Source organism: Anolis sagrei, chromosome 2, assembly GCF_037176765.1.
Source record: "Anolis sagrei isolate rAnoSag1 chromosome 2, rAnoSag1.mat, whole genome shotgun sequence".
In the NCBI taxonomy this organism is placed as follows: Eukaryota; Metazoa; Chordata; class Lepidosauria; order Squamata; family Dactyloidae; genus Anolis; species Anolis sagrei.
The window spans coordinates 116,694,301-116,720,447 of record NC_090022.1 but is presented as its reverse complement, the minus strand read 5'-3'; the positions used below and the strand labels follow the sequence as shown (position 1 = coordinate 116,720,447).

The 26,147-nt window shown below is 44.7% G+C and overlaps 1 protein-coding gene across 1 annotated transcript; it reads left to right on the top strand.

The window, feature by feature from the left end:
* Positions 1-201: 201 nt before the first annotated feature.
* FADS6 (fatty acid desaturase 6) lies at positions 202-25,585 on the top strand. Its single transcript, XM_060764724.2, has 6 exons — positions 202-1,241; positions 15,131-15,297; positions 18,205-18,385; positions 18,778-18,965; positions 20,170-20,349; positions 24,130-25,585. The coding sequence occupies exons 1-6, from the start codon at positions 782-784 to the stop codon at positions 24,277-24,279; spliced, it is 1,326 nt and encodes a 441-aa protein (XP_060620707.2). The 5' UTR covers positions 202-781; the 3' UTR covers positions 24,280-25,585.
* The last annotated feature ends 562 nt before the right edge of the window (positions 25,586-26,147 follow it).

Genomic DNA, 26,147 nt, shown 5'->3' with positions numbered 1-26,147 from the left:
GGCCCTCTGTTTAAAAAGTTTGAAGACCCCTGTAATATAGAATACTAATATTATGCTATGGTAAGAATATAATATATTGTGTTTACATATTGCTTGTAAACTGCTCTGAGTCCCCTTTGTGGTGAGAAGGGCGGCATATAAATGTCAGTGTGTTTTATTCGTTCAGTCGCTTCCAACTCTTTGTGACCTTCTGGATCAGGCCACGCCAGAGCTCCCGGTCGGACGTGGCCACCCCCAGCTCCTTCAGAGTCAAGCCAGTCACTTCAAGGATACCATCCATCCAGCTTGCCCTTGGTGGCCCCTCTTCCTTTTTCCTGACTTTTGTCCTAGCTGGCTTTCCCTGGAGGGGGATCCGAAGCCAACCCGAGGCTGGGGCCCCTGGGCGAGGGGTCTCTGCTTCCCTCGGGGCTGCTGCCCGAGCCCTGGCCCTCCTTCGGCTCCTGCCCCGACAAGCCCTTCTTCCTCGGCGTCGGAAAGAGCCGAAGGCAAGGAGTCCGCGCTGGGAAGGGAGCTCGGGGTCGCGGGAAGGGAGCAAGCCAGCCAAACCTGCTCCTCCGCCACCGCCGCCGCCGCGGAGAGAGGCCGTCCCCTTTTGGCAGCGGGCCCAGGGCCAGCTTGGCTCTCGGGGCGAGGGCGAAGCACCCTGAAGCGCAGCAGTGCGGGCCAAGGAGGCGGATGCCTTCCTCCTGTTCCCTTTCCCGGGACTGGAGAGCTGATCCTGCAGAAGAAGCCCGGGCACCTTGGCGCGCGCTCCGCAGTGTCCTCTGCCCGGCGGCTGGGAATGGAGCCCTGGCAGCAGAAGCAGCAGGAGAAGGGGATGCCGCTGAAGAGCTGGCAGGAGTGGTACCCAGAGGGGCGCCCCGAGCCCACTGCGGGCTCTTCCTCGCTGAGCCCAGCGGAAAGAGGGAGCCAACTCGGACCAGGGGGCGCCTCCAAACCCGACAAGCTTCCCAATGAGTGCCGAAGAAGAAGGGAGAAGGAAGAAGAGAAGGAAGGGCTTTCCCAAGGAGAAGGTGTTAGCAGGCCCACCCAAAGCCCCCCTTGGCCAGGAGAGATGGCCCTCTCCCAGGAGGGCGGAGAGGCAGAGGGGGGCCCGCCAGAAAGGAGCCGAAGGGAAGCTGAGTCCCTGATGGGGGAGCTCTCCCAGGTGGTGCAGGAAGTGGTGAGGAGCAGCTCCTGGTGGGAGAAGCATGGCCTGGATGGCACCATTCTGGCACTGAACTTTCTCAGCTTGCCCATAGGTAAGGAAAGGAGGAAGGGGTTCCTGAGTTGCTCGGGAAACTTCTGGGATGGGAAGGCGAGACCTCCTTCTCTCGACCTGCCCAAGTGCACTCCCTCCATACTGACACTTTGATCCTTTCTCCATCTTTAGAAGTACCGCAGCATGGTTTGGGAAAGTAAGTGCTTGATAAAAGTCTGGCAGCTACAGTGTGACCTATAATGATACTCCCTTTAAAAAAAAAAAAGTCGTGTCAGAAGCAAATTGAGAATACTGCAAGTCACTGCTGGTGTGAGAGAATCAGCTGTCTACAAGGATATCGCCCAGGGGATGCCTGGATGTCTTACCCAGGGGCGGCTCAACCCATTACGCAAAGTAAGCATTTGCAGTATAGTTGATTTTGCCCAGGGGTGCTCTTGAGGTGCTCTTGGGGGAAAATAGACCTTGACATATGCGAGTTGTAGTTACTGGGATGTATAGTTCACCTACAATCAAAGAGCATTCTGAACTCCAGCAATGATGGAATTGAACCAAATATGGCACACAGAACTCCCACGACAAACAGAAAATATATATCAGTGATTGGTTGGGGGTGTGTGTGCCAAAATACTGTTTGCTTACCATTGAAAATTAACTAGGGCAGCCTCTGGTCTTACCATCCAGTGGGAGCTTCTCTCATGGCTCCACCCCATCTCATGGATTTGAACCATTGACCTACAGGTCAGCAGTTCAGCCAACACAAGGGTTTAACCCATTGCGCCACTGCGGCTCCCATGAAATGCCTTGACACTCCCTTGAAATGCCTGTTTGCCCAGTTGACATCTATAATGTGAATCCAGCAGGGAATTCTGAACTTTTTATTGTCAAAGGCTTTCATGGCTGGAATCACTGGGTTCATGTAGATTTTTTGGGCTATGTGGCCATGTTCTAGAAGCATTCTCTCCTGACTTTCCAGCTGAAACGTCAGGAGAGAATGCTTCTAGAACATGGCCATATAGCCCGAAAAACCTACAAGAACCCAATTCTGAACTTTGTTATATTGCCATGTTCAACTGGGCTGCAAAGCTATTTCTTTTGGAATATAATCAGATATATTCAGATATTCCGTTAACATTGTGTAGTTATTAAGAGTGTTGGTCTGGGATTTGTAGGATCCAAGCCCAAGCCCCTACTCAGCCATGTAACTGGGCCAATCATACACACATTCTGTTTGTCATGCCTCACAAAGTTATTGTGAGGAATTTTTGTGTGTGTCAAGAGTGACTTGAGAAACTGCATGTCAAAGAATTGGCCATCTGCAAGACCATTGCCCAGGGGACACCTGCATGTTTTACCATCCTTGGGAGGCTTCTCTCATGTCCCCACAAGGGAAGCTTGAGCTGATGGACAGGAGCTCATCCCGCTCCCCAGGTTTGAACCACTAACCTTTCAGTCAACAGTCCGGCCGACACAAAGATTTAACCCGTTGAGCCACCGGGTGCTCTTTATTGTGAGGATGAAGTTGTGGGAGGAGAAGATCTATCCAGAGGGAAGATGAAATGTAAGTGCAAGAACAGGTTGAGTATATTTTATTCAGAATTCCAAAATTCATTTTTTTCCAAATGGGTGACTGAGACTGTGACACCTATGCTATCTAGTGCATCAATGTATGTAATCTTTCTTTAATGCACAAAATTATTTAAAAGATTAATTATAAAATGATTTTCAGACTATATGCATAAGATTTACATGAAGCATAAATGAAGCCACAGTGGTGCAATGGGTTAAACACTTGGACTGGCTGAACTGCTGACGTGAAGACCTGACAGTTGGCAGTTCAAATCTGCGAGATGGGATGAGCTCCCATCTGTCAGCCCCAGCTTCCCATGTGGGAACATGAGAGAAGCCTCCCACAGGATGGTAACAAATCTGGGCGTCCCCTGGGCAACATTCCCTGTAGATGGCCTATCTTCTCACACCAGAGGCAACTTACATTATATTCTCAATTTGCTTCTGACATGATAAAAAATAAAAATAAAATAAAGAAGTTTGTTTTTAGACATGGGATCTATCTCCAAGATATCTTGTCATGTATATGAAATATAGGTATAGCACCCCCCCCCACCCCAAATTACTGAAATCCAAAACACTTCTGGTCCTAGGCATTTCACGTAAGGGATGCCCAACTACTACGCAATTTCCTTAATACACAAAAGAAAAGAACTGGTATTTTCCCAGTCCAAACAAATGGGCCAATTATACAGCACCAGATCAATAGTGTCATAGCTTGCATGAAAGCATTCAGCAGAGCTATAAATGTTAAAGTGGTCTGCAAGGACAATTGAGTACAACTGTAATGGGCATTGATTGCCAAATGAGAATAGTCAGGGCAGACAAACTTTATTGCAGTGTTGCTTAAATGCTACACTGCCTTTGTAGGGTCTTTGTTGGTTCTTTTATTGTCCTTTCTCAGATAAGTCAGGCTGGCCAAGCCCCATATTTTTCAGAGCAACTATTTGACTGCACAACTGGAACCCTGTAGATCAGGAATGGGCAGACTTCAGCCCACCAGGTGTTTTGGACAAGTTGAAGTCCAAATACCTAGAGGACCAAAGTTTGTTGATGCCTGCTGTAGATTGTAAGCCTGAGAGCAAATTAAAATTTTGTAAGTCACTCTGAGAGCCTTTGTGGCTGAAGAAGTAGGCTGTTAGGAAGTGTGGGAGTTGAAATCCCAAACACTTGGAGGGCCAAAGTTTGTCCATGCCTGCTTTAAACAAATAAACACATGAACCCTTAAGGATTTTGTAATAAAGTCAATACTGTTCAGCGCCAAGTTCAGAAACAGGAGTCCATGTGCCTGAGCAATGTGAGGCCATTCCCAGGGGAAAGATGTTAAGAGCAGAAAGTGCTTCCCAAAAGAGCCCTTCCATAGCCAGAGTCAACTACTCTTTTCACTTCTGGAATTCTCATGAGATAGTAATGCAGCTGAACATATATAAAAACACATCCAAAGGTGCATCAATCTACACCAGACCTGCACAACATATGGCCTACAAGTCATTTCCAGCCTGCCAAAGCAATTGAGGCAGCTCAAAGAGATTGTCACTGTACATAGCTGCCCTTTCTTGACCCAGGAGGTGTCTATGCAAAGGCCAGAGCACCCTTCAGAGAGGAGGAATCACTGGATAGGTTGGCAGTGGTGGCCATGGGGAGGATTGCCAGTGCAGAAAACTGCCAAAGTGGAGGGGGCTAAATAAAGCGAAAATTTGCCTCTCAAGAGGTTGCATTGCCATAAATCTTGTGACACTTGGAAGGCCAACCATATTAGTACAGTTCAAAGGCAGAGCGTACATTTACACTGTAGAATCAGCACAGTTTCACATCACTTTAACTGCTATGGTTCAATGCAATGGAATCCTGGGAGTTGTCGTTTGGTGAAGCACTAAAAACCTATTTGTAGCCCAAAGACATTTAGCTTGTTTTAATTTTGGCCCCTACTCCTGCCGAGTTGTACAGATCTAATTTACATCATAGGATTAAAGCAGTTTGACACCACTTTAACTGTCATGCCCCAATGCTATAGGATCCTGGGACTTGCAGTTTGGTGAGGCACCAGCACTCTTTGCCAGAGAAGGCTAAAGACCTTGTAAAATGACAACTCCCAGATTTCATATCATTATGCAATGGCAATAAAAGTGTATCAGACTGAATTAATTCTTTTGTGTAGACGCATCCCTATCTTCTTACATTGTCAAGAAGTTATTACTTTAGACATAACCTGTGACAACCTTCCCCATCCTGCTTCTCTCCAAAGGACATGGAAAATAACTTCCACCCTCCCCACCAACCAGCAAGCTGCCAAGGGATGATGGGAGTTATAGTCCAACACAACACAATAGGTCAGGGAAGAACTTGCCTGTCAAAGCTAACATATATTAGATTTGAGTGTGTGTGTGTGGGGGGGGGGGGACAGGGGATGGGATGGGGACAACAAGAACTAGTAACCCATAATAGAAGGGATGTATTTTTCTCTTCGCTTAATGTGTTTTGGGATTCGAAAAACAATGTTTTGCAAGGCAGAAGCCTCAAAGACACTATTTTGAGAATCCCTGCAGGTGGTTTTAAAGTTATATTCCACTGGAGAAGGTCATTCAATATTATTGAAGTGTACTTGCTGGTTGAAGTACATTTTCTGGTAGAAAAATAAGGCTGTCTTTTTCAACATCCTGTCTATTCTCTATATCAAGGGTGGCCAAACCTCTTCTCCATGAAAGAGTTCCTTGTGATAAACTTTTAATGTTTGAGTACCACAAGGCATGAAAAAATATTACACACATTATTATTGTTACAATTACATTTTTTACAAAAAATGTAAGCAATATTAAGAAATACATGTATGTATAAATAATATTTATGCACATATGTATTTTTTAAAACTTAATTTGTATTAGTTTTAATAATCACAAACTACACACATGTATACCAAATGTTTTCAAAATCTTGGTGATTAATGTTCTAACCACATTTAATACAAAAATGAAGTATGGAAAAGAATTAGATTTGCATTTCATTAACATTAAGTGAGATTTTCAAGAATAAAAATATAAGTGATAAAACAGATATTTTAAATGAGTACATGTCTTAATATTTATTTATTTTAATCCCCAGTTCAAATCTAGCATTAAAATTAGGATATACATTCTTAAATATAATAATAATAATAACAACAACAACAACAACAACAACAACCATCATCATCATCATCATCATCATCATTGGGTTGCTGTGAATTTTCTGTGCTGTATGGCCATGTTCCAGAAGCATTCTCTCCTGATGTTGGAACATGGCCATACAGCCTGGAAAACTCACAGCAACCCAGTGATTCTGGCCATGAAAACCTTCAACAGCATTATTATTATTATTTCTTATTTGCCTCTCTTTGTGGCTCAAGGAGTGTTACAACATCAATAAAAACATTCCATTATCTAAAAGCATTGTACAAAATATATATATTAAAATATATTTCTGCAAAATACACATTAAAATTCACAGAACAGAGATTAAACATAAGACGCAGGTTTAAAATTTGTGATTAAAACTGGCTCACTCACTATGAACTTAAATTTTAATTAATCTGACTCTCTATTTATAACCAAAGCTTGAAAATGTTTAATTTATCTTTCATATCGTTATGCAAAAGGGAACCCAGCAAGACATATTTCAGTGATACAATGACTGTTAGGCACACATGGAAATTGGATATCATGTTGACATGTGCAATCTTTTTTTCTTCTCACACACAGCTTTTGAAAGCCACATCTGATTCCTTAGGAATGAAACACGTGTGTTCATATGTGTTGGCATGTCCTGCTGTGGTTTTTAGCTTTGAATATATTTTAATGGATTTTAACTGTGAATTTTTAATTACTGTTATGTTTAATTTTGTTTTAATATTTGTATAATTTAAATTTTGTGGTTATACTTTTAATTGGAAGCCACTTTGAGTCTCCTTTAGGAGAGATAAAGATGCATAACAACAACAACAACAACAACAACAATAATGAAAGTGTAGTAACAGGCTTTGAACTAAATCTCTGATTCCAAGGTTTTCTTTGCTGTGCAACACATTGTGCGACAATGTGTCAGCCATTATCTATCAGCCTCAACTAAATCACAAGGTTATTACAAAGATAATATGGGACACTGTGCTGAGCTTGAGCTTGAGGGAGAACAAGGTACAAATGGGATAAATGAAGGAAAAGTGATAATTAGGTCAAATTTCTTGTTCCTGAGAAACAAGCGGAGCATCAAGGAATGTCTCCATGCCCCTGTATCTTCACTTTTTGAAGATATAGGGTTTCTCTTCACTTTTTGATACTCAGTACTTTGCTGATCCACGGTTTCATCATGTCATGATGTCATGGATCACTGTCCTTTCTGTTATTCCCAGATGGCACAAGAGTTGCCCACTGGGTATTTATTTGGTTGCAAACGTTGCCCTATAGACAGCTGCTCATGGATTATCCCAGTTATACTGGGTTGATCCTGCTTCACGTAAGCATGCTGGCATGCATACAAATGTTTTTAAAGAGGGGGTTGTTGGGAACATTGCCTTGTAACATTGCCTTGTAACATTGCATCAGAACAAGAGGCAGTGGCAAATTAGTAGGAGCAGTTGCCACTGGGAATGCAAATGTGTTGCTTTTAGGTCACATCCCACTTGGCATAGATGGTGGCTGTACTTGTTTGCCTCAAAGCATGTGAATGTAAAACAGATCCCTGATCTGAAATCTTCTATGCATAGGAAACCATTGTATAGTATTCCTTAAGTCTTACTTATTGGGGGGGGGGGGGAGGACTGTGAAAGACAGGGACACTAATTTCAGTGTTTATATCCTTAGCTATAAATCTCAATTTGGTAATTTCAGTTTCATTGACAATGTTATTTAGCAAAGGGATCTCTACAGTTAGCTGAGTCTAGGACAGGTTCACTTTCATATTTGTCTGTGGTTGAATGGAATACCTGGGACTGTATTTACACTTGTTGAGTATTTTGGGGCAAGATGGTGCAACCTACATTGAAAATAGCATCCCTTAATCCGACCATGCTCTAACACTATAGACAGGTGTCAAATTTGCCATTTATTAGCAAAATTCTGGAAAAAGTGGTGGGCATACAACTTCAGGGGTTCTTGGATGAAACGGATTTTCTTGACCCATTTCAGTCTGGCTTCAGGCCAGGTCATGGAATAGAAACAGCTTTGTTCACCTTAGTGGATGATCTACATGGAGAACTAGATAAGGGGAGTGTAACCTATTTGGTTCTCCTGGACTTCTGAGCGGCTTTTGATACCATCAACCATGGTATCCTTCTGGAGCATCTAATGGGTATGGGGCTGATGCACTGTTTTGCAGTTGTTCCAGTCCTGCCTCACAGATTGCTGTCAGAAGGTGGTGTTGGAAGAGTCCTGCTCGACCCTACGGCAATTAGATTGTGGGGTCCCACAGGGCTCATCACTTTCCCCAATGTTATTTAACATCTACATAAAACCACTGGGAGAGATCATCCAGAGTCTTGGAGTTCGGTATCATCTGTATGGAGATGATGCACAACTCTTCTACTTCTTTCCACCAGAAATTGCCAAGGAAGTTGTCCTGAGCCTGAAATGGTGCCTAGAGGCAGTAATAGGCTGGATAAGGGTGAACAAATTGAACCTGAATCCAGACAAGATGGAAGTACTACTGGTCTCGCGCAAGACAAATCTGGGAATAGGGTTACAACAGGAGCTGGATGGGGTCACACTCCCCCTTAAAGCTCAGGTTCACAATTTGAGGGTGGGGTGATTCTAGATTCTTCCTTAAACCTAGAAGCACAGGTGGCAGAGGTTATCAGGGTTGCTTTTGCACAACTTAAAATGGCGTGCCAACTCAGTTCCTGGAAAAATCTGACTTGGCCATAGTGGTACATGCCCTGGTTACATCTCACCTGGACTACTGTAACGGGCTCAACATGAGGCTGTTTTTGAAAATGGTTCGGTAACTCCAGTTCATTTAAAGATTGGCAGCTAGGCTTTTGATGGGAGTGAACATAAGAGAACACACCACTCCACTTCTTAAACAGCTGTACTAGCTCCCTATAAGTTTCTGGACCCAATTCAAAGTGCTGGTGTTGATCTTTAAAGCCCTACATGGCATTAGTCCAGATTACTTGGGAGACAGGGTTCCTCAGTATACTCCAGGGAGATCTTCTAGGTCCAGTGGGGAATTGTTATTATCCTCTACATCTGAGACACTCTACATCTGAAGAGTGCTCGAGAGATGTCCTTTTCAGGAGTGGCTCCCTCCCTCTGGAATGCCCTGCCAGATGACATTAGATCTGTATCCTCTCTACTAACATTTAGAAAGTGCCTTAAAACCTTCCTGTTCAAGGAAGCCTTTGGAGGATCCTAATTCAAGGATATTAAATGTCTAGGAAGGCCTATGGGGTTGTTTTATATGACTGGGTTAGTACAATTTATTTTATTGACTTTGAGTTTACAACATGTGGAATGTTTATGCTTTTAACTTGGTTTTAACTTATATATTGTATGTTATTTTGGCTGTAAGCTGCCTTGGGCCTTTGAGTGGGGAAAGGCGGGATATACATTAAACAAACAAACAAACAAACGGGGTTCAGTTGGTTGTGGCTCCCTTCAGTTAGTTTGGACTTTTGTTCCCCAGAACCCCTGGCAGCATGGCTGGTGACAAGGGACTGTGGGAAACTAGTCCAAATGTTCTGGAAGGTCAAAGGGATCCCAGCTCTGTTTTTGAGGCACCAGCTAGACATTGTGAGGTACAAGGTACCGTTGCTGTTGCTTTATGCCTCTTCTTCAGTCTTTCCTGAAAATATTTATTTGAACAAAAACATATGCGATGATGCAGATGGGTCTTATGTCTTAATTCTTTCCAATTGACCTTGGTCTCCTCAAGTCCTGAACCAAAATGATTCAAAGGTCATCACTGAGATCACTGGTGGCGCAATGGGTTAAACCCTTGTACTGGCAGGACTGAAGACCGACAGGCCAGAGGTTTGAATCTGGGGAGAGTGTTGATGAGCTCCCTCTGTCAACTCGACAAGAGGACCGGAACACAAGAGAGCGCAGACCAGGAGGCGGAGGTGGGCGAGCGAGCGAGCACCGTAAACGCCGCCGCCATTACAGCGCCATTACAGCGCGGTTCCCTAAGACGCGGAAACTTACTCAATCGGCTGGGGAGCGCTGCCACCGAGGAGCAGCGATTCCTGTTGTTTCCGCCGCTGCTGGGCGGCCCTGCTGGGCTGCACTGCTGGGCTGTCGCCTTGCCGCCCGCCGCCTTGCTGCTGTGTCCGCCATCTTGGCGCCCCACCATCTGGCTGTTCGCCACTGCGGCGGCCGCTGGGCCGCTGGTGGATCTCCGGGCTGTCTGGTCGCCCATCGCCATTGTCGCCGCCACCGCTGCTGCCGCTGACCGCCACTCCGCACCGCGGCAGTGGCGGTCGCCATTGCTGGCGCCCGTCGCCGGCCTCCCACCACCGCTGCGGCTGCCGTTGGATTGTTGGTGAGTCGCCGGGCTGCTTGACCGTTTGCAGCCGCCGCTGCTGCCGCCGCTGAGTCGCTGGGCCGCGGCTGGACTGCCGGGCCGGGCCTTGCCTGACGCCTGGTTTAACCGGGCCGCCGCTGCGGCCTTGCCTAGCCGGATCGCCGCTGCGGCCTGGGCGTGGCTCGCTGTGGCTGCCGCTGCTGCCGGGCTCCTCTGGGCCGCTGGGCTGGAATAGAGCGCAGAGCGCACTGCCGCTGCTGCGGCCGCCATTTTTGGCGTTCGCCTCTCCATCGCCATTGCCTTCCCGCAGCCGGATTACCGCGGAGCTACTGGGCCGAGCCGCCTGCTGCAGCCGCCCCTGGGGCGCCTCGCCTCCCCATCGCTACTGTCGTCCCACTGCTGCTGCTGCGGCGACCGGGTGGCCGGCCATCGCGGCCGCCTTCCATCGTGGCTATCGCCATTTGACTCGCCACCTGTCACAGCTGCCGGAGGTCGCCTTTACTACCAGCCACCAGCTAACAACGACTGTGTTGCCGTGTTGTCTAATGTTTGTGTTGAACTTTGCATATGCCTGACTTGTATACTCCTTTGTGCTGACCTCATTCAGTGGATAGACTTCTTAGCCGACTTTAATACTGTGCAAACACTTTGCGCTGGCCAAATATTGTGTAGACCTTTGTGCTAATGTTGTGTAGACCTGATATTGTGTAGACCTTGTGCTGGCCTTAAGTAGGCCTTTGGGCCGGCCCTCTCTGCGTTAGTACAGAGTGTGTAATGCTGTAATCGACCAACTGTGCTGTCCCATTGCCGAGCCACCATCTCCGGAAGTTCCCATCCGCTCACTCCAACCGTCTAGGGGTCATAATAGCATTGTGCTAATTTGTCATCATTTCAGCCCCATAGGAGGGTGATTATTTACCATCAGCCTGCACATTCCTGGGTTTATATCGGTTGATTATGTGATATAAATACGAAATATAGCACTTTATGTAAGAAAGCACTTTAAGGCGCCTGCCTTGCCGCCAACCGCATTAGCACTTTCGCCCCTTCTGTCCCTCCGTGCCGCACTTTAGTTACTGCACTTTAGCTACTGTAGCTACTGCACTTTAGATCTAGCACTTTACTTGTGCACTTTATGAACTACTCTAGTGGTGTGGCCGGAACATCTAAAACCGCCGTGTATTGCTGTTATCCATGTGGTCCCCCATCCCCCTCTGTGTACTATCTTTGTTACTATCGCTTAGTGTAAGGGACAGGGGAGGAGGTGGGTGGGACCTCGTAAATAAAAATGAGGTGGGGAGGGGGGTGGAGGGGAAGAAAGGAGACTGGCAAAGATCGGAAAGTCTAACAACAAACAAAGCAGAAAGTAAGATCTTGGCTTTAGATTGCGGCATGGAGGGGGGGAGGAGTTCCATGAGCCGAGGGGCCCCCATAGAGGTCGTGGTGGGAAGGAGGAGATGCGGGAAAAGGAGACCTCGAATTCGGCCTAATTCGGACCGCTTATCCATATTAACAACCCCCAACCGGTCTCCTAAGGTAAATTGGTGTAACCAGGTGAGCGGGCCCTCTGGTTTGAAGGTGGTGTTGTTGAACGCCAGATCTGTCAACGGAAAAACGACCTGGATCCAGGATTTAATCCTGGAGGAGCGGGCAGATCTGGCGTGCATCACGGAGACCTGGCTGGATGAAGCGGGGGGCGTAAACCTCTCCCAGCTTTGTCCTCCAGGCTTCTCCGTGCAACACCAACCAAGAGCCGGAGGACGGGGAGGCGGGGTCGCAGTGGTCTATAGAGATTCCATCCATCTGACCAGGAGTCCCATCCCGCAGACCACAAATTTCGAATGCGTCCACCTGAGGGTGGGTGACCGGGACAGAATAGGGATTCTTGTAGTGTACCGTCTACCTCGCTGCACTACAGTCTCCCTGCCTGAGCTAGCGGGGGTGGTCTCGAGCCTGGTGGTGGAGTCCCAGCGGCTCCTTGTGCTGGGGGACTTCAACATCCATGCCGAGGCGACCCTCACAGGAGCGGCTCAGGACTTCATGTCTGCCATGGCAACCATGGGGCTGTCCCAGCAAATAACTGGCCCCACCCACTGTGCTGGACACACATTGGACTTGGTTTTCTGTCAGGGATGGGAGCAGGGTGGCGGTGTGGAGGAGTTGTCTATCTCTCCGTTGCCATGGACCGACCACTTCCTGATCAGATTCAGGCTCACTGCGCCCCCTAACCTCCGCAAAGGTGGAGGACCCATTAAGATGGTCCGCCCCAGGAGGCTTATGGATCCAAATGGATTCCTGATGGCTCTTGGGGATTTTCCCGCCACCTCGGTAGGTGACCATGTCGAGGCCTTGGTCGCTCTCTGGAATGGGGAGATGACCAGGGCAATTGACAGGATCGCTCCGGAACGTCCCCTCTCAAGTAACCGAGCTAAACCAGCTCCTTGGTTCACTGAGGAGCTGGCAGCGATGAAGCGAAGGAAGAGGGAACTAGAGAGCGTGTGGCGCTCGGACCCAAGCGAGCCAAATCGAGCACGGTTTGTGTCATTTCTAAGGGCATATGCCGCGGCAATAAAAGCCGCAAAGAAAACTTTCTTTGCGGCTACTATTGCGTCTGCAAAAAAACGTCCGGCGGAGTTGTTTCGGATTGTCAGAGGCCTTTTAACTCCCCCTACCTCAGGTGGGAGCCCTGACAATTCGGCCACGCGCTGTGAAGCATTTGCTCGGTTCTTTGCAGACAAAGTCGCTTTGATCCGTTCTGGGCTGGACGCCACATTAAATGCAGTCTCTGTGGATGTGACACAAGCACCTGCTTGTCCCATTTTGATGGATTCTTTTCAGTTTGTAAAACCCGAGGATGTGGACAAGATACTTGGAGGAATGAGGCCTACCACGTCCATCCTAGACCCCTGCCCATCCTGGCTTCTGAGGGAGGCCAGAGGGGGATTGGCTGAGTGGGTAACGGTGGTGGTAAATGCCTCCCTTCGGGAAGGCACGATTCCAGCGAGCCTAAAACAGGCTATTATAAAGCCGCTGTTGAAGAAACCATCACTAGACCCCACTAAATTCGACAACTTTCGGCCTGTTTCCAATCTTCCCTTCTTGGGCAAAGTCATGGAAAGCGTGGTGGCCTCACAACTCCAGGTATTCTTGAGAGACACGGATTATCTGGATCCGGCACAGTCTGGCTTCAGACCGGGACATGGTACCGAGACGGTCTTGGTCGCCTTAGTGGATGATCTCCGCCGGGAGCTAGACAGGGGGAGTGTGTCCCTGTTGGTGCTTCTGGACCTCTCAGCGGCCTTCGATACCGTCGACCACGGTATTCTTCTGGGACGCCTTGCAGAGATGGGCCTTGGGGGCACCGCTTTGCGGTGGCTCCAGTCATTTCTGGAGGGTCGTACCCAGAAGGTGTTATTGGGGGACTCCTGTTCGACACCACAGCCGTTGACCTGTGGTGTTCCTCAGGGCTCCATACTGTCCCCCATGCTGTTTAATATCTACATGAAGCCGCTGGGTGAGATCATCCGGAGTTTCGGGGTGCGGTGTCACCTGTACGCAGATGACGTCCAACTCTGTCACTCCTTCCCACCTGCTACTAAGGAGGCTGTCGAGGTCCTGAACCGGTGCCTGGCCGCTGTGATGGTCTGGATGAGGGCGAACAAACTGAAATTAAATCCAGACAAGACAGAGGTACTCCTGGTCAGTCGCAAGGCCGAACAGGGTATAGGGTTACAGCCTGTGCTGGACGGGGTCGCACTCCCCTTGAAGGCGCAGGTTCGCAGCTTGGGTGTGACCCTGGACTCATCGCTGAGCCTGGATCCCCAGGTTTCAGCGGTGACCAGGGGAGCATTTGCACAGCTCCGGCTCGTGCGCCAGCTGCGCCCGTATCTTGGGAAGTCTGACTTGGCCACGGTGGTACACGCTTTGGTCACATCCCGCCTCGACTACTGCAACGCTCTCTACGTGGGGCTGCCCTTGAAGACGGCCCGGAAGCTCCAGCTAGTCCAGCGCGCGGCAGCCATGTTGTTAACTGGAGCGGGACGCAGGGAGCGTACAACGCCCTTGCTGTCCCAGCTCCACTGGCTGCCGATCAGCTACCGGGCCCAATTTAAGGTGCTGGTGCTAACCTACAAAGCCCTAAACGGTTCCGGCCCAAAATACCTTGAGTACCGCATCTCGGCCTACGAGCCCACGAGGACCTTGAGATCATCCGGGGAGGCCCTTCTCTCGATCCCGCCTGCCTCACAGGCACGTTTGGCGGGGACTAGAGAGCAGGCCTTCTCGGTGGTGGCCCCCCGGCTGTGGAACTCCCTCCCGGCTGAAATCAGACAGGCACCTTCCCTCATGGCCTTCCGCAAGGGCCTAAAAACCTGGCTCTTCGAAAAGGCCTTTAATTAAGGGCTATGTTTTTGGAACGACCACCGGAATGGACTATGACTACGAGACTGATTATGACCCAAACAAGACGAAGCGGATTTTTAGTTTATTAGCTGTGTGTTAGTAAGATGTATGTTATGGTCTTTATCTACTGTAATTGTTGTCTTTATGTTCTTTGTTCTGTACACCGCCACGAGTCGCCTTCGGGCTGAGAGTGGCGGTTAACAAATGCAAATAATAAATAATAATAAATAATAATAAATAACTCCAGCTCCCCATGCGGGGGGATGAGAGAAGCCTCCCACAAGGATGGTAAAACATCAAAACATCTGGGCGTCCCCTGGGCAACATTCTTGCAGACGGCCAATTCTCTCACACCAGAAGCGACTTACAGTTTCTCAAGTAGCTCATGACATGAAAAAACAACATCAACAATGAGATATTGCCATGCATTGCATCTAGACAACAAGGGTTTAAACTGGTCTTTTTTGTTCCCAGGGTTCTTGCTGCTGCGTTCTGATAATCCTTTTGCTTTCCTGTGTGGTGCTGTCATCCTGGGTATGGTGCATCATACCATCGCTGTGAAGGGAAGCCATTTGGCCACTCACAATGCCTTGGTGGAGTCCAAATCATGGGGGAAATTATGGGCTGTCTTCTTCATTGAGGTGTGCTTTTCAGCTTGTTCTGGTTTTATGAAAAAAAGTAAATAAGACAAAAGTAATCATTCTGTTAGATTTGATCAGATTTCATACAAGTTACAAATTGCACCTCAGGACTTGGGAAAACATTTCACTCTCAATTTAAACATTCCATATCCTTTAATCCCAAACTTTAATACCATGCACCAACAAAATTTTGTAAGCAAGTTTGTAAATAATATAGCATAAGATGTTGATGTAGGCATATTTTTGTTTAACCCTTGACCTGTAGATCACAGAAACTGTAAACAGATAGACCAATAGTTCTTAATATTCCTGATGTGTTATGAAAAATCAGAGAACATCCATCATCTCTGTTATTTACACGGAAGAACTGCCAAGTCTGATTTAGAAATAGTTCAGTGATATGGTGGTCTACTAGATTATAGTTTGACCCCTTTATTCACAGACAGGATATCCACAGTTTCACTTACCTATCCTCCAATAACATTTCCCTTGCCAGAAGTACTTGTAATTCTCTCAAGGACTCTGTGGTATGCTCTGGTCCAAGTATAGTCAAAATCTAGTGTTTACTATCATCCATGGTTTCAGGAATCCATAGAGGTAGAGGAAGTGTTGGAATGTGTCCCTTGCGGACACAGGGATTCTACTGTATTGGAATTAGTTTTGGATTAGTGTTTCAGACAGCTGTAACACCTCCCGGTCCTTGGTCCCAGTCACAATCTTCATGCTAAAAACTGGATCTTTTCTTTCTCTGTCCACATTCAAATTATCTAATGAAGGCTGGGGACATGGCTTTACAACATTTTGATACCAATTAAATTGCCATATCTTTATCTTATAGAATTGTGGGATTTATTGTTTGGCTAATTACTAGAGCTTGTTGGCATAGAATTCCAAATGCCTCAACAAACTACAAATACCAAGATTCCATAGGATGAAGACATGGCAATTAAAGTGATGTCAAAGTGTTGTAATCATGTAGTGAATGACAACCTAATTTAACATATACAAGAGTTGGCTATTCAGGGAAATGTTTGCATGCTTTATGAGCTATGACTGAGCTACACCTTTCATAGTGCGAAGGCTAAAAGTAGGGAGAGCAATGACACCCATCTTCCATAACCTCATATGATGGCCCTATGCTTTCAGACTTCTGTGTGTTGAACAGGGAGATCTGCATAATTATTATTTTCAAGTAAATCCAAGTAAAACAGACCAAGAAACAAAAACAAAAACAAAAAACACAGCCTTGCATGCACAGGAACATTTGGATTGGGGATATTATGGAAGGTACTAGCTCTGTTCCTTGTTTGACCTTTATATGTTCTTCAGAAGGTTTGAGCCTATGTATTTATAAAATTATTAATCAAACCCTCTGCAAATGCTTTGCAAATTGTTCTTGTTGCATCAGAGTAGTTATTAAAGAGGGTGTGATTGCTAGCAATATAATTGCTAGCGTGTTTACACAGCTCAGTAGCTGTGTTGGTATTCATAGTTAAATTCTTAGAATCACAGAAACATAGAGTTGGAAGAGACTACAAGAGCCATCTGATTCAACCCCTGCCATGGAGGAACACCCAATTAAGGCACTCCCAACAGTGACAGACTGGATGCCAATACTGGATGCCAGAAGACAGGGGGAGGGCACCCACAACTAAGAGGTCATTAACATTTTTAACATATTGTCTAATGTTTGAGAGAAGGTGGGAACTTGCCATTGGGCAGGCTGGCCCTCTGGCCAGTCCGCCACTGATTCCCAGCAGACGGCCATCTTTTAAAAGCCCCAGAAAAGACAATACCACACTCCCAGGCAACCTATTCCACTGCTGAACAGCTCTTATCATCAGGAAGTTATCCCTAATGTTTAGTTGAAAGGTTATTTTGAATTCTGATTCTGTCCTCTGGAATATTGGCCATCCCTCCTAATTTGGGTTTCAGCTGTAAATTTGATAAACATGTCCTCTGCTCCACTCAACTGCATTCCAAGTCCTTGATAAAAATGGAGAAGGAAAGAAAGATGTTTTGTATCTCAACTATTCCAATAATGTGTTTTTCAATATTTATTTATGTTCCATTACTAAACCTATCAAATTATATGTGATAGGCCACATAGTCGTGACCTGGACTAAGCAGAACACATTTTTGTAACCTACACAGTTTTAAGTGCATATCACTACAAATACACATAAAAATCTTGGTATACCATAGAGCAAGGAAATGACAGGCAGTGAAAAAGTCAAACATCATTTCATGTTTGCCATTCCTGGCTGCTACTCCTGCCTTTCTAAAGCGACTTTTCTCAACACAGTGTAAGAATAATGCTACCATGCATTTGCACATAATGGCTGGTACCAGTGAATAAAACTGTTCCACTAATATATTTATTTATTTAAAACAATTATATTCTGCCCTTCTCACCCCGAAGGGGATTCAGGGAGGAGCACAGCATATATACGGCAAACATTCAAAGCCGGGACAAGAATTCATATACGCATACATAAACATTAAAAACATTTATCTCAGTATTTAAATACACCATTTAAAACCATCTTGGGCATTTGCTTGTAATCTAATTGGCCTGGTAATCTTTCCTATTGCTGCTTTATTGCCCTGTCCCGAAAGCTTGGTCCCACAGCCAAGTTTTTACAATCCTTCTGAAGGACAGAAGGGAGGGGGCCGATCTGATCTCACCACTTGCATCTTTTGGATTTCTTTAAGTGTATCCTGTGAAGCTACTCATCTCAATAGCATCCTATTGATATCAGAGACTCTACTGGATTTAGCACCAATTTTGACAAACTACCTCTTCATAGATTTCCCTCCTGAGAGAAGTACATTGATCCCTGAATGCATACTGTTCTGCTGTAGCAAATGCAACATCTCTTTAATAACCATATATTTATATTCCAGGTTTGTTCCTCCTTCACAGCTGAACAGGCGACCTACAACCACGTGAAACTCCACCATGCTTACACAAATGTCATTGGTCTTGGGGACTCCAGTACATGGAAACTTCCTTTCCTGAACCGTTATGTTTACATGTTCATTGCGCCTCTTGCTGTACCTATTATCACCCCTTTTGTGGCAATTGGTAGGTTCCTGTCCTGTAAATCCTACTATTCATTTCAGGGATACTTATCTCGGGCAATTTTAAGATGTTAAATACTTTAAGGATGGTATTACAGTGTCATTCAGTGTTTGTAATTGCTGTTTTGACTGTTTCATGCTGGATTCTAGGATTGTTTTTAGACTACTCTAGGAGTTTTTAAAGAGTAATACATCTTATCTTTATATTGTTTTAATTGGTATTTATTTGTTCATCATCTGAATAGTCCTTGTGGACTCATAGTGATATAGAAATTGTTTTGTTTTGTTTTTTTTTAAAAAACTATCTAATATGGACAATCTATTACTTAGGCTATGATATAGCAGCTAGGAGACAGCATTGAGAACTGTTACATTCATTAATTGTTGTTTCCATAGGCTTGCTGAAAGAAGCTGAATGGAAAACAGCCACCCGGACTATCTGTTGTATATTAGTTGGCCTGTATTCCCATTACTGGCTGCTGATTAATATCTCAGGGTTCCAGTCCGTGTGGTCCGCATTTAGCTGTATGTTGGTCACACGATCTCTCCTTATCCATCCTTACATCCATGTTAATATCTTCCAGGTAAGAATTACCAGCTCTAGATGATAGCAAGAAGTATGGTTATTTAAATTTGCTGGTCCATTTGGCCATGATATTATGTCCGGAGCCTGAATGTAATGAGCTACAAAAAACAAAACAAAACAAAACCCTGGTTATTTATAATTATTTTCTTTTCCCAGTAGCTAAGTTTTACAGTGGTTGTAGCCCAGTGAGGAAGAATTTCACTATTTCTGTGGCAGAACAGTAATGTCTTAGTTATTTTTAGGGATGTACAGGCAGCCTCTAAGTTACAAACACCCGACTTACATGTGACTCTTAGTTACAAGCAGGGGTGAGACAACAGGAAGTGAGAGGAAATATACTCCTATAAGAAGGGAAATTCACTCCTGTAAGAGTCATCATGGGAAACTGGTGTCTCCACAGAAGCTTTCTCGCCAATACTTGCTTCCACAACAGTCCAAAATTTTTAAAGCCCAATTGCATAGAGGCAGAAAGTGAAGTGAAATCTTTTGAAAGGGGTGCAGACAGCAAAACAAATGTTATAGGGATGTTAACCCTTCAATATGCTGTCCAAAACTTTAGCAGGAATTACACTTTTAAAATGTACCTGTTCCAACTTACATACAAATTCGTCTTCAGAACAAACCTACAGACCTATCTTGTTCATCACTCAGGGACTGCCTGAAATGTGTGGCCATGTTTTTGTTCTTGTGTGCCTTCAGTTTGGCCATGTTTTTGTTCTTGTTGTGCCTTCTGACTTATTCCGACCCTATGTGGACTCTACCATAGTGGTTTCTTGACAGTATTTGTTCAGAGGGAGCTTGTATCCCCTTAAGTCTGGTTTCATGAAGTCATAATGTCCAGAAGCTTTCTTGAATTCCATTAATTTAGGTCTTCATGTACATTACAAAATCGCAACATACTCTTGTATGTTACATGCATAAGTAATATGTAGTTATTGAACTATGTTTTCTTTCTGGTACATATCGTTTCTGTTGAATAGCCTTTTTTCTCATAGTTGCTTCGAGGAACCCCCCCCCCCCCTCACAATATTTAATAAATATGTTCTGTGTACCTCTTTAAAAATGTCTCTTCAGGAGGACAAGAATGATCCCGGAGAAGACCCCACTGCTTCATTTTTCACTAATGATTACTAATTTGGACCATATCTCCTCAGAGATGTCCTTGTTTGACCTATGGGCTGTTCTGTGGATTTGTCTTGCAGCATATTGGTCTCCCAATGTTTTCTACTGAAAAGAAGCCAAAACGGATTCATATGATGACCCTTGGAGTCCTGAACTTGCCTCGAAATCCCCTGCTGGATTGGTCCTTTGGGCACTCAATCATCAGCTGTCATGTTGAGCACCATCTCTTCCCAACATTATCAGATAATATGTGCCTGAAGGTATGGCATGAGTGGAAAGATGGTATGGGTTGCAGAAAGGGGTGTAGTGGGAGAAATCACTGTAAGCTGAAAGTATATAAGGAAGAGAAGGACGAATGCTTGATTAACATTTGTCTGAAGTTATGAATGCCACCTTTCTTGAAAATCTGTTGCCCATTTCAGCATTTATTTATTGAAGTGTGCCTTGCAGAAGTATTCACCCCTTCATTGTGACTTTTCCATGTTTTGTTGTATTGCAACTTGGAATTGAAAAGTATTCAATTAGTCTTTAATTGCCATAGGATATTCAACTCTTAAAATTCAAAATATTTTACTATGACCAAATTATGTCATTCTCATAATCTATACCTCACAATTCCCCCTAAATTGTGACTTTTTCTCCAAATTATTTAAATGTAATTAAATAAAAACTGGCACATGTTAAGTCCATAAATATTGTTATACCTGTGTCCATAGCCAATAGATTTGTCTTTTACAGTAATTACAGCTGCTAGTCTTCTATTATAAGTGCCTGTCATCTTTTTGCATGTTCACCTGTATTGTTTGTTCATCTTATTGGCTAAATTGCTCCAGCTGTCAGGTTGGATAGGGACTGCTAGTGAACAGGGACTTTCAAGTCTTGCCACAGGTTTTCTTCTATTCTCTTCTCTCTTCTGATTTATTTATTATTCTGTCTTGAGATAGGACCTGAAATGGCTCACATCAAGTTAAGAACAAAGTAGACTAGATACCTATTTGTTACCAAAGTTTATGAAGCATACTCAGTTGGCTTTGATTGAGAGCCCTTCCAGACAGGATCTGATCCCATTTTTCTGCTTTAAACTGGATTATATGAGGCCACATTGCCAGATAATCTGGGATAAACAGAAAACTTGGGATCAGATTCTGGGATATAGGGCCTGCCTGGAAGGGCCCTGAGCTATTGGAAATTATTTAGGTCCTAGTTTTTGAACTATTCCAGTGCTACTTTGCTTGTGAGTTTATAGTTATTGTACTCCTGTAAGCAGGCTGGTAGCAAGGGGGTGGTTTTAGGGGTTCAACCCTCCCCCCCCCCGAAATGTTTCAGATTTTTTAAAAAAACTGTTTTACTTATGAATTTTAACTGGTTAACCAAATCCCCATGCTAAGTCTATGAGATGCAAAAAATTAAGAGTCCCTCCAGAACTGCAAGCACTATCTCAAGCAAATATTGACAATTTATTCACACTGTCATTACTTGCAGCAATAGCCGATGTAGTGAAGCAACCAAGTTGGGGTGTGTGTGTGTGTGTGTGTGTTGAATGCTCTCATTAAGGAGGCCAGACTTGGTGGAGGTGGTTGACAGGGGCAGAGCTGCAGGCTCTGCCCCCTGCTGTGCTCTTTGCTTCAGCGTGGGCCAGGAGGCAGGTTTCAACCCCCCCGCGAAATTTTCAACCCCCTCCCCCCAAAAATTCAACCCCTCCCAAAAAAATTTTCTGGCTACGGCCCTGCCTGTAAGGTAACTTCATCCAGTCCCAGATCCCTTGCAATCTGAAACAGGTTTTCCTCTGGAATTGCCCTGCATTTGGCTCCATTCATCTTCCCCTCCATTGTGACTATTTTCCTAGTGAGGAAAAACATCCCCACAACATAATGTTGGCAGCATTCTTCACTGCAGGGATGGTGTCGTTCGGACAATTATTATTATTATTATTATTATTATTATTATTATTATTAATAATTATTATTGCTATATATAGATTCAAAAGTACAGCTTGGTTTCACAGATCAGAGACCATTTCTTCATGTATTTACTCTGTCTTCCACGTTCCCCTTTACAAACTCTGAAGAGGTCTTGACCTGAATTTGTTTCAGCAATGGCTTCCTTCTCATCATTTTCCCACAATGCCCAGTGTTATGTTGTGGAATGTCTGGGTGATATTTGTCCCATGGATGATGTCCTTCATCTCAGTTTCTGATCTTTCCAGCTCTTTCAGAGTCACCCATTGACTTTTTGGTTGCCACTCTGACTAATGCCTTCCTTACCCAATCACCACATTGGAGTGGTTGGTCTTCTCTGGTCTGAGTTATGACTGAGCCATATTTTTTCCATTTTGTAATAATGGATTTTATAGTACTTCATGGGATGTTCATAAATTGGGATATTTTTGTATAACCCAATCCTGAGCACACCAACACTCCAATCCAACATGTTAGAAACTAAATCAGCCCAAGAAGTATCCCCAAGAAGGATTCTCCCAGCCACTATGGAGATAGGATGGGGTCCTCATCACCCAGGAGTCCAAATGGTTTGGTGCCACTGGGTAACCACCCTAACTGGCTGACTCTCCTACTGTGTCACAGCAGTCTCCAGAGGTGGCAAAGGGCCTACCTGTTCTCCACTGTGAGACAAGGAGGGGCGGGCGGGATTGCCATCTCATGTCCTTGGGCAGCCTGAGTCCAGGGAACACTGGCGGCAGTGGGGACAGCTGCAGCTGGTTCTGCTTGGAAGCTGGCCTGAATGTCCTTGCTGTGTCTCAAGTGGCTCTAATTTGGGGGAAAGCTCAAATTCTGAGGCAGTATTTGAGCTTTCCCTGACTTTTGGTAACACAGGGCAAGATTAAAGTGGCTTTGCCCCACATTACTGTGGATAAACCCTGTGCAATGCTTGGCTGCTGTGAGCTGATTTTAACACAATCTGTGTAGACGGGCCTCCCAGACAGGTTCTTCTGCATGACTTGATCCTCGATTGTTTGAATACCTTCCTGGTCTTCATTAAGCTCCTACTTTAGATATGATCTTCAACACATTGGTGGAACTTTCTAGAAACAGATGTATTTAAACCGAACACTTTGTGACAAAAACTTGTACCAGTGTTTACTTTTAGGTGTGTCACAACAAAGTGTGCATGTGAATATTTATGCAACCCATTATTGCCAGTTTGTTTTGGTTTACTTAATTTTACTTTCAGAATACAACTATCCTCTGCATTTACAGTGTTCAGTATCAATGAGTGTTGACAAAAAATGTAAGAAAAAAAGTGGAAAAAAGTCAAAATGGGATGAGTTGAATATAGTTATCCTGTCACAGATTCAATATTCCCCAGTCAAATTTTCCAAAACGAGACCTTGATTTTGCCATTTTAGATAAGGGACACTATTTTACTATGCCATTGTACATAATAGGATTTGAACATTTACAGATTTGGATGTCCATGTGGACCCCTGAAACCAATCAAGGGCAGACTGTACAACTGCAAGGCACTGTATTTATTACCCAATTTTTTTCCAGTGAGGTCAAGGGCCCTTCTACACTGCCATATGATCCAGACTATCAAGGTAGATAATCCACAGTATGTGCTTTGAACTGGATTATCTGAGTCCACACTGCCAGTTCAAAGCAAATAATCTGGATTTTATACAGCTGTGTAGAAGGGGCCCATGGCTTTCTTTAGTCTTAATTTATTCTCCCAACAACCCTACAAGGTATGCTAGCCTGAGAAGGAGTGTAATTAGCCCATGTTCCTCCTGTCAGTGTCATGGTTCAGTGGACCTGACAATTTCCAGATCTCTCAGGAATCCAAAAACTACGTCACACTGGTACTTTGGTTGTAATGTAGGATTTTAATAGTGATGGAGCTACATGAAAATGCAAATGAGGAACTGTAGGAAACCTCAGACCTCTTCACCAAAGCACCATCTCTAAACAGAGTGCTTGTCCACGTCTCTTTTTCAGTTGTCACATGGGGATTAAAACTAATTTGATTTTTTCCCTAACTACAATAGATATGAGTAGTAATACTGTGCTGCATTTTCATTTTAGATCAAGCCAGTTGTTTCTCAGTATTTGAAAGAGAAGAAATTGCCATATAATGAAGATTCGTATTGGTCTCGCCTGAAGTTGTTCCTGGGCAAATATGAAGAACTGATGGTCTATGCGCCACCAATTACTGAACTTGTTGGAATACAGTAATGGCACCATCGGCCAAAATGGATTCTTTCTCAGGATTAAGACATTTAGAACCCACTTTAGGTTCTGTTCCAGCCATTAAGGAGGAAACCAACATGTCTTTTAATGTCTTCCATATGGATGAGTAGCAATTACCTTTGGATTAAAAGAATGCCAACTCTCTAGCAACTCTCCAGGGAAAACCAGTAACTCTTCCAATGCAATAGGAACAAAATGGAGAGAGAAATTTTGAAATCTCAATTTTTTCTCAATTGAAACTTGAATGTTTACACCAACTTTGATGCAGCCTTTCCATTCTGCTTCTTTGAGGTTCCGGGGAGAAAATTGTTCTTTCCTATGTTATTTTTCTCTTCCTTAGGCAAAATAATGTCCATGTTGGAACATGTTTGCATTCCATATAGGTATTTTCCAGTAATATTAACCAAAATGAATGGTGCAAATAGCTGTCCTCTCTTTCTGTCCTTAATGGACTTTACATGATAAGACAAAAAGATGAAAGTCATAAGAAAAGATAGGAAAGTTACCATTGATAGGAAAAAGCATTTGGATCATGCTGTAGAGTGCTGTGAGGGCGATTGCATGCTAAAAGCCTTGTCTGGAAGCACTTTAAAATATTTCAGGAGCTGACTGCAGGAGTTTTTCCTATATCTTGGTTGTGTGGCTCAGAGAGCCGGCAGCAGGTCAAATGGATTTCTGCATCTGCATTATGTTGCCTAACTCTCTGTTAGGCAGGGTTAGGTTAGGCAACATAAAGCCCTCCAGATATTGCTGGACTGCCATTACCATTATCCATCAGCATTGGCTATGTTGCCTAAGACTGATGGGATATGGACTCCTGCAATGTCTGAAGAACTACATTTTGCCTGCCTCTATTTTACATTATTAGATCTGTTTTGGCCATGCAGGCTATCATTGTGAAGGGGAAAGAAAGATATGATCAGGCCAAACCGCTATGCAAACGTGTCTGGGATAATAACTCAGGGATTCTATGTTAATTTATGCTAAATCATTGGAGGAAAGTCAAGTCTGCAGTCTTGGACCCTGAGAAAGGAGCATTTCCCTACAAGGATGCTTGATGAGCCTGAAACGTTTCCTGTTCCCTACTGTAAAAAAGGAAAATGTTATTTGAGCAAACAGTGACATCACAAAGACCAGGAAAATGGAACAACCAACCTGGCAGGGATTACAATGCAGAGAGAGCCTGTATGAATTTTGGATATCTTATTATACTTTGCAGTGCCAGCCTAGTTTTGGTACTTTAAGTCAGGAGAAAACATATGCTATTGATAAAACTGGTAATGCAAATGTACTTTTATTCATTTTCCTGGATGTTTGTTTTTGAAAAAATCTGAAATTTTAGCAAGGATTAAGGGGACAGAGGCACAGTAGCACAGGGAGATGAAAGTAGTAGGGAAAGAGGAGTTTAAAAAGACAGCCATGAATGAGAATACTGAAGCCTCACTCCATTACCATTACTATAGCCCACAATCAGGCATGTAGCGGGGGGGGGGGGGGGGGGGGGCTCAGGGGGCTTCAGCCCCCCCCCCCCCCGAAATTCTCATGGTGGTTCGCGAAAAGGCCTTACTGGTGCATTACTTAAACAGTTATGTTTATTCATATCATGATCTGATCACCATACTCAATATATCCCATATGCATGGGGGTATTGGGGTAATGATACAAAAGGTTTGCTAGGGTAGACCCTCTTTCACTCAGACTCAGCCCCCCCCCCGAAACTCAGCCTCCCCCCCAAAACCCCCCCTGAAAAAAATTCTTCCCCCCCCCCCCGAAACGAAATCCTGGCTACGGGCCTGCCCACAATCCATCTCTACTGTCTCTGAATTTTAATTGAAGTTGTAAGACAGATAGCC

Bases quoted from the DNA above. Each gene is read 5' to 3' on its own strand.
- FADS6 (XM_060764724.2), top strand. From the start codon at position 782: ATGGAGCCCTGGCAGCAGAAGCAGCAGGAGAAGGGGATGCCGCTGAAG. The intron at 18,966-20,169 runs GTAAGAATTACC...TTTGTCTTGCAG, and splicing joins TCCATGTTAATATCTTCCAG to CATATTGGTCTCCCAATGTT. The intron at 20,350-24,129 runs GTATGGCATGAG...TTTTCATTTTAG, and splicing joins CAGATAATATGTGCCTGAAG to ATCAAGCCAGTTGTTTCTCA.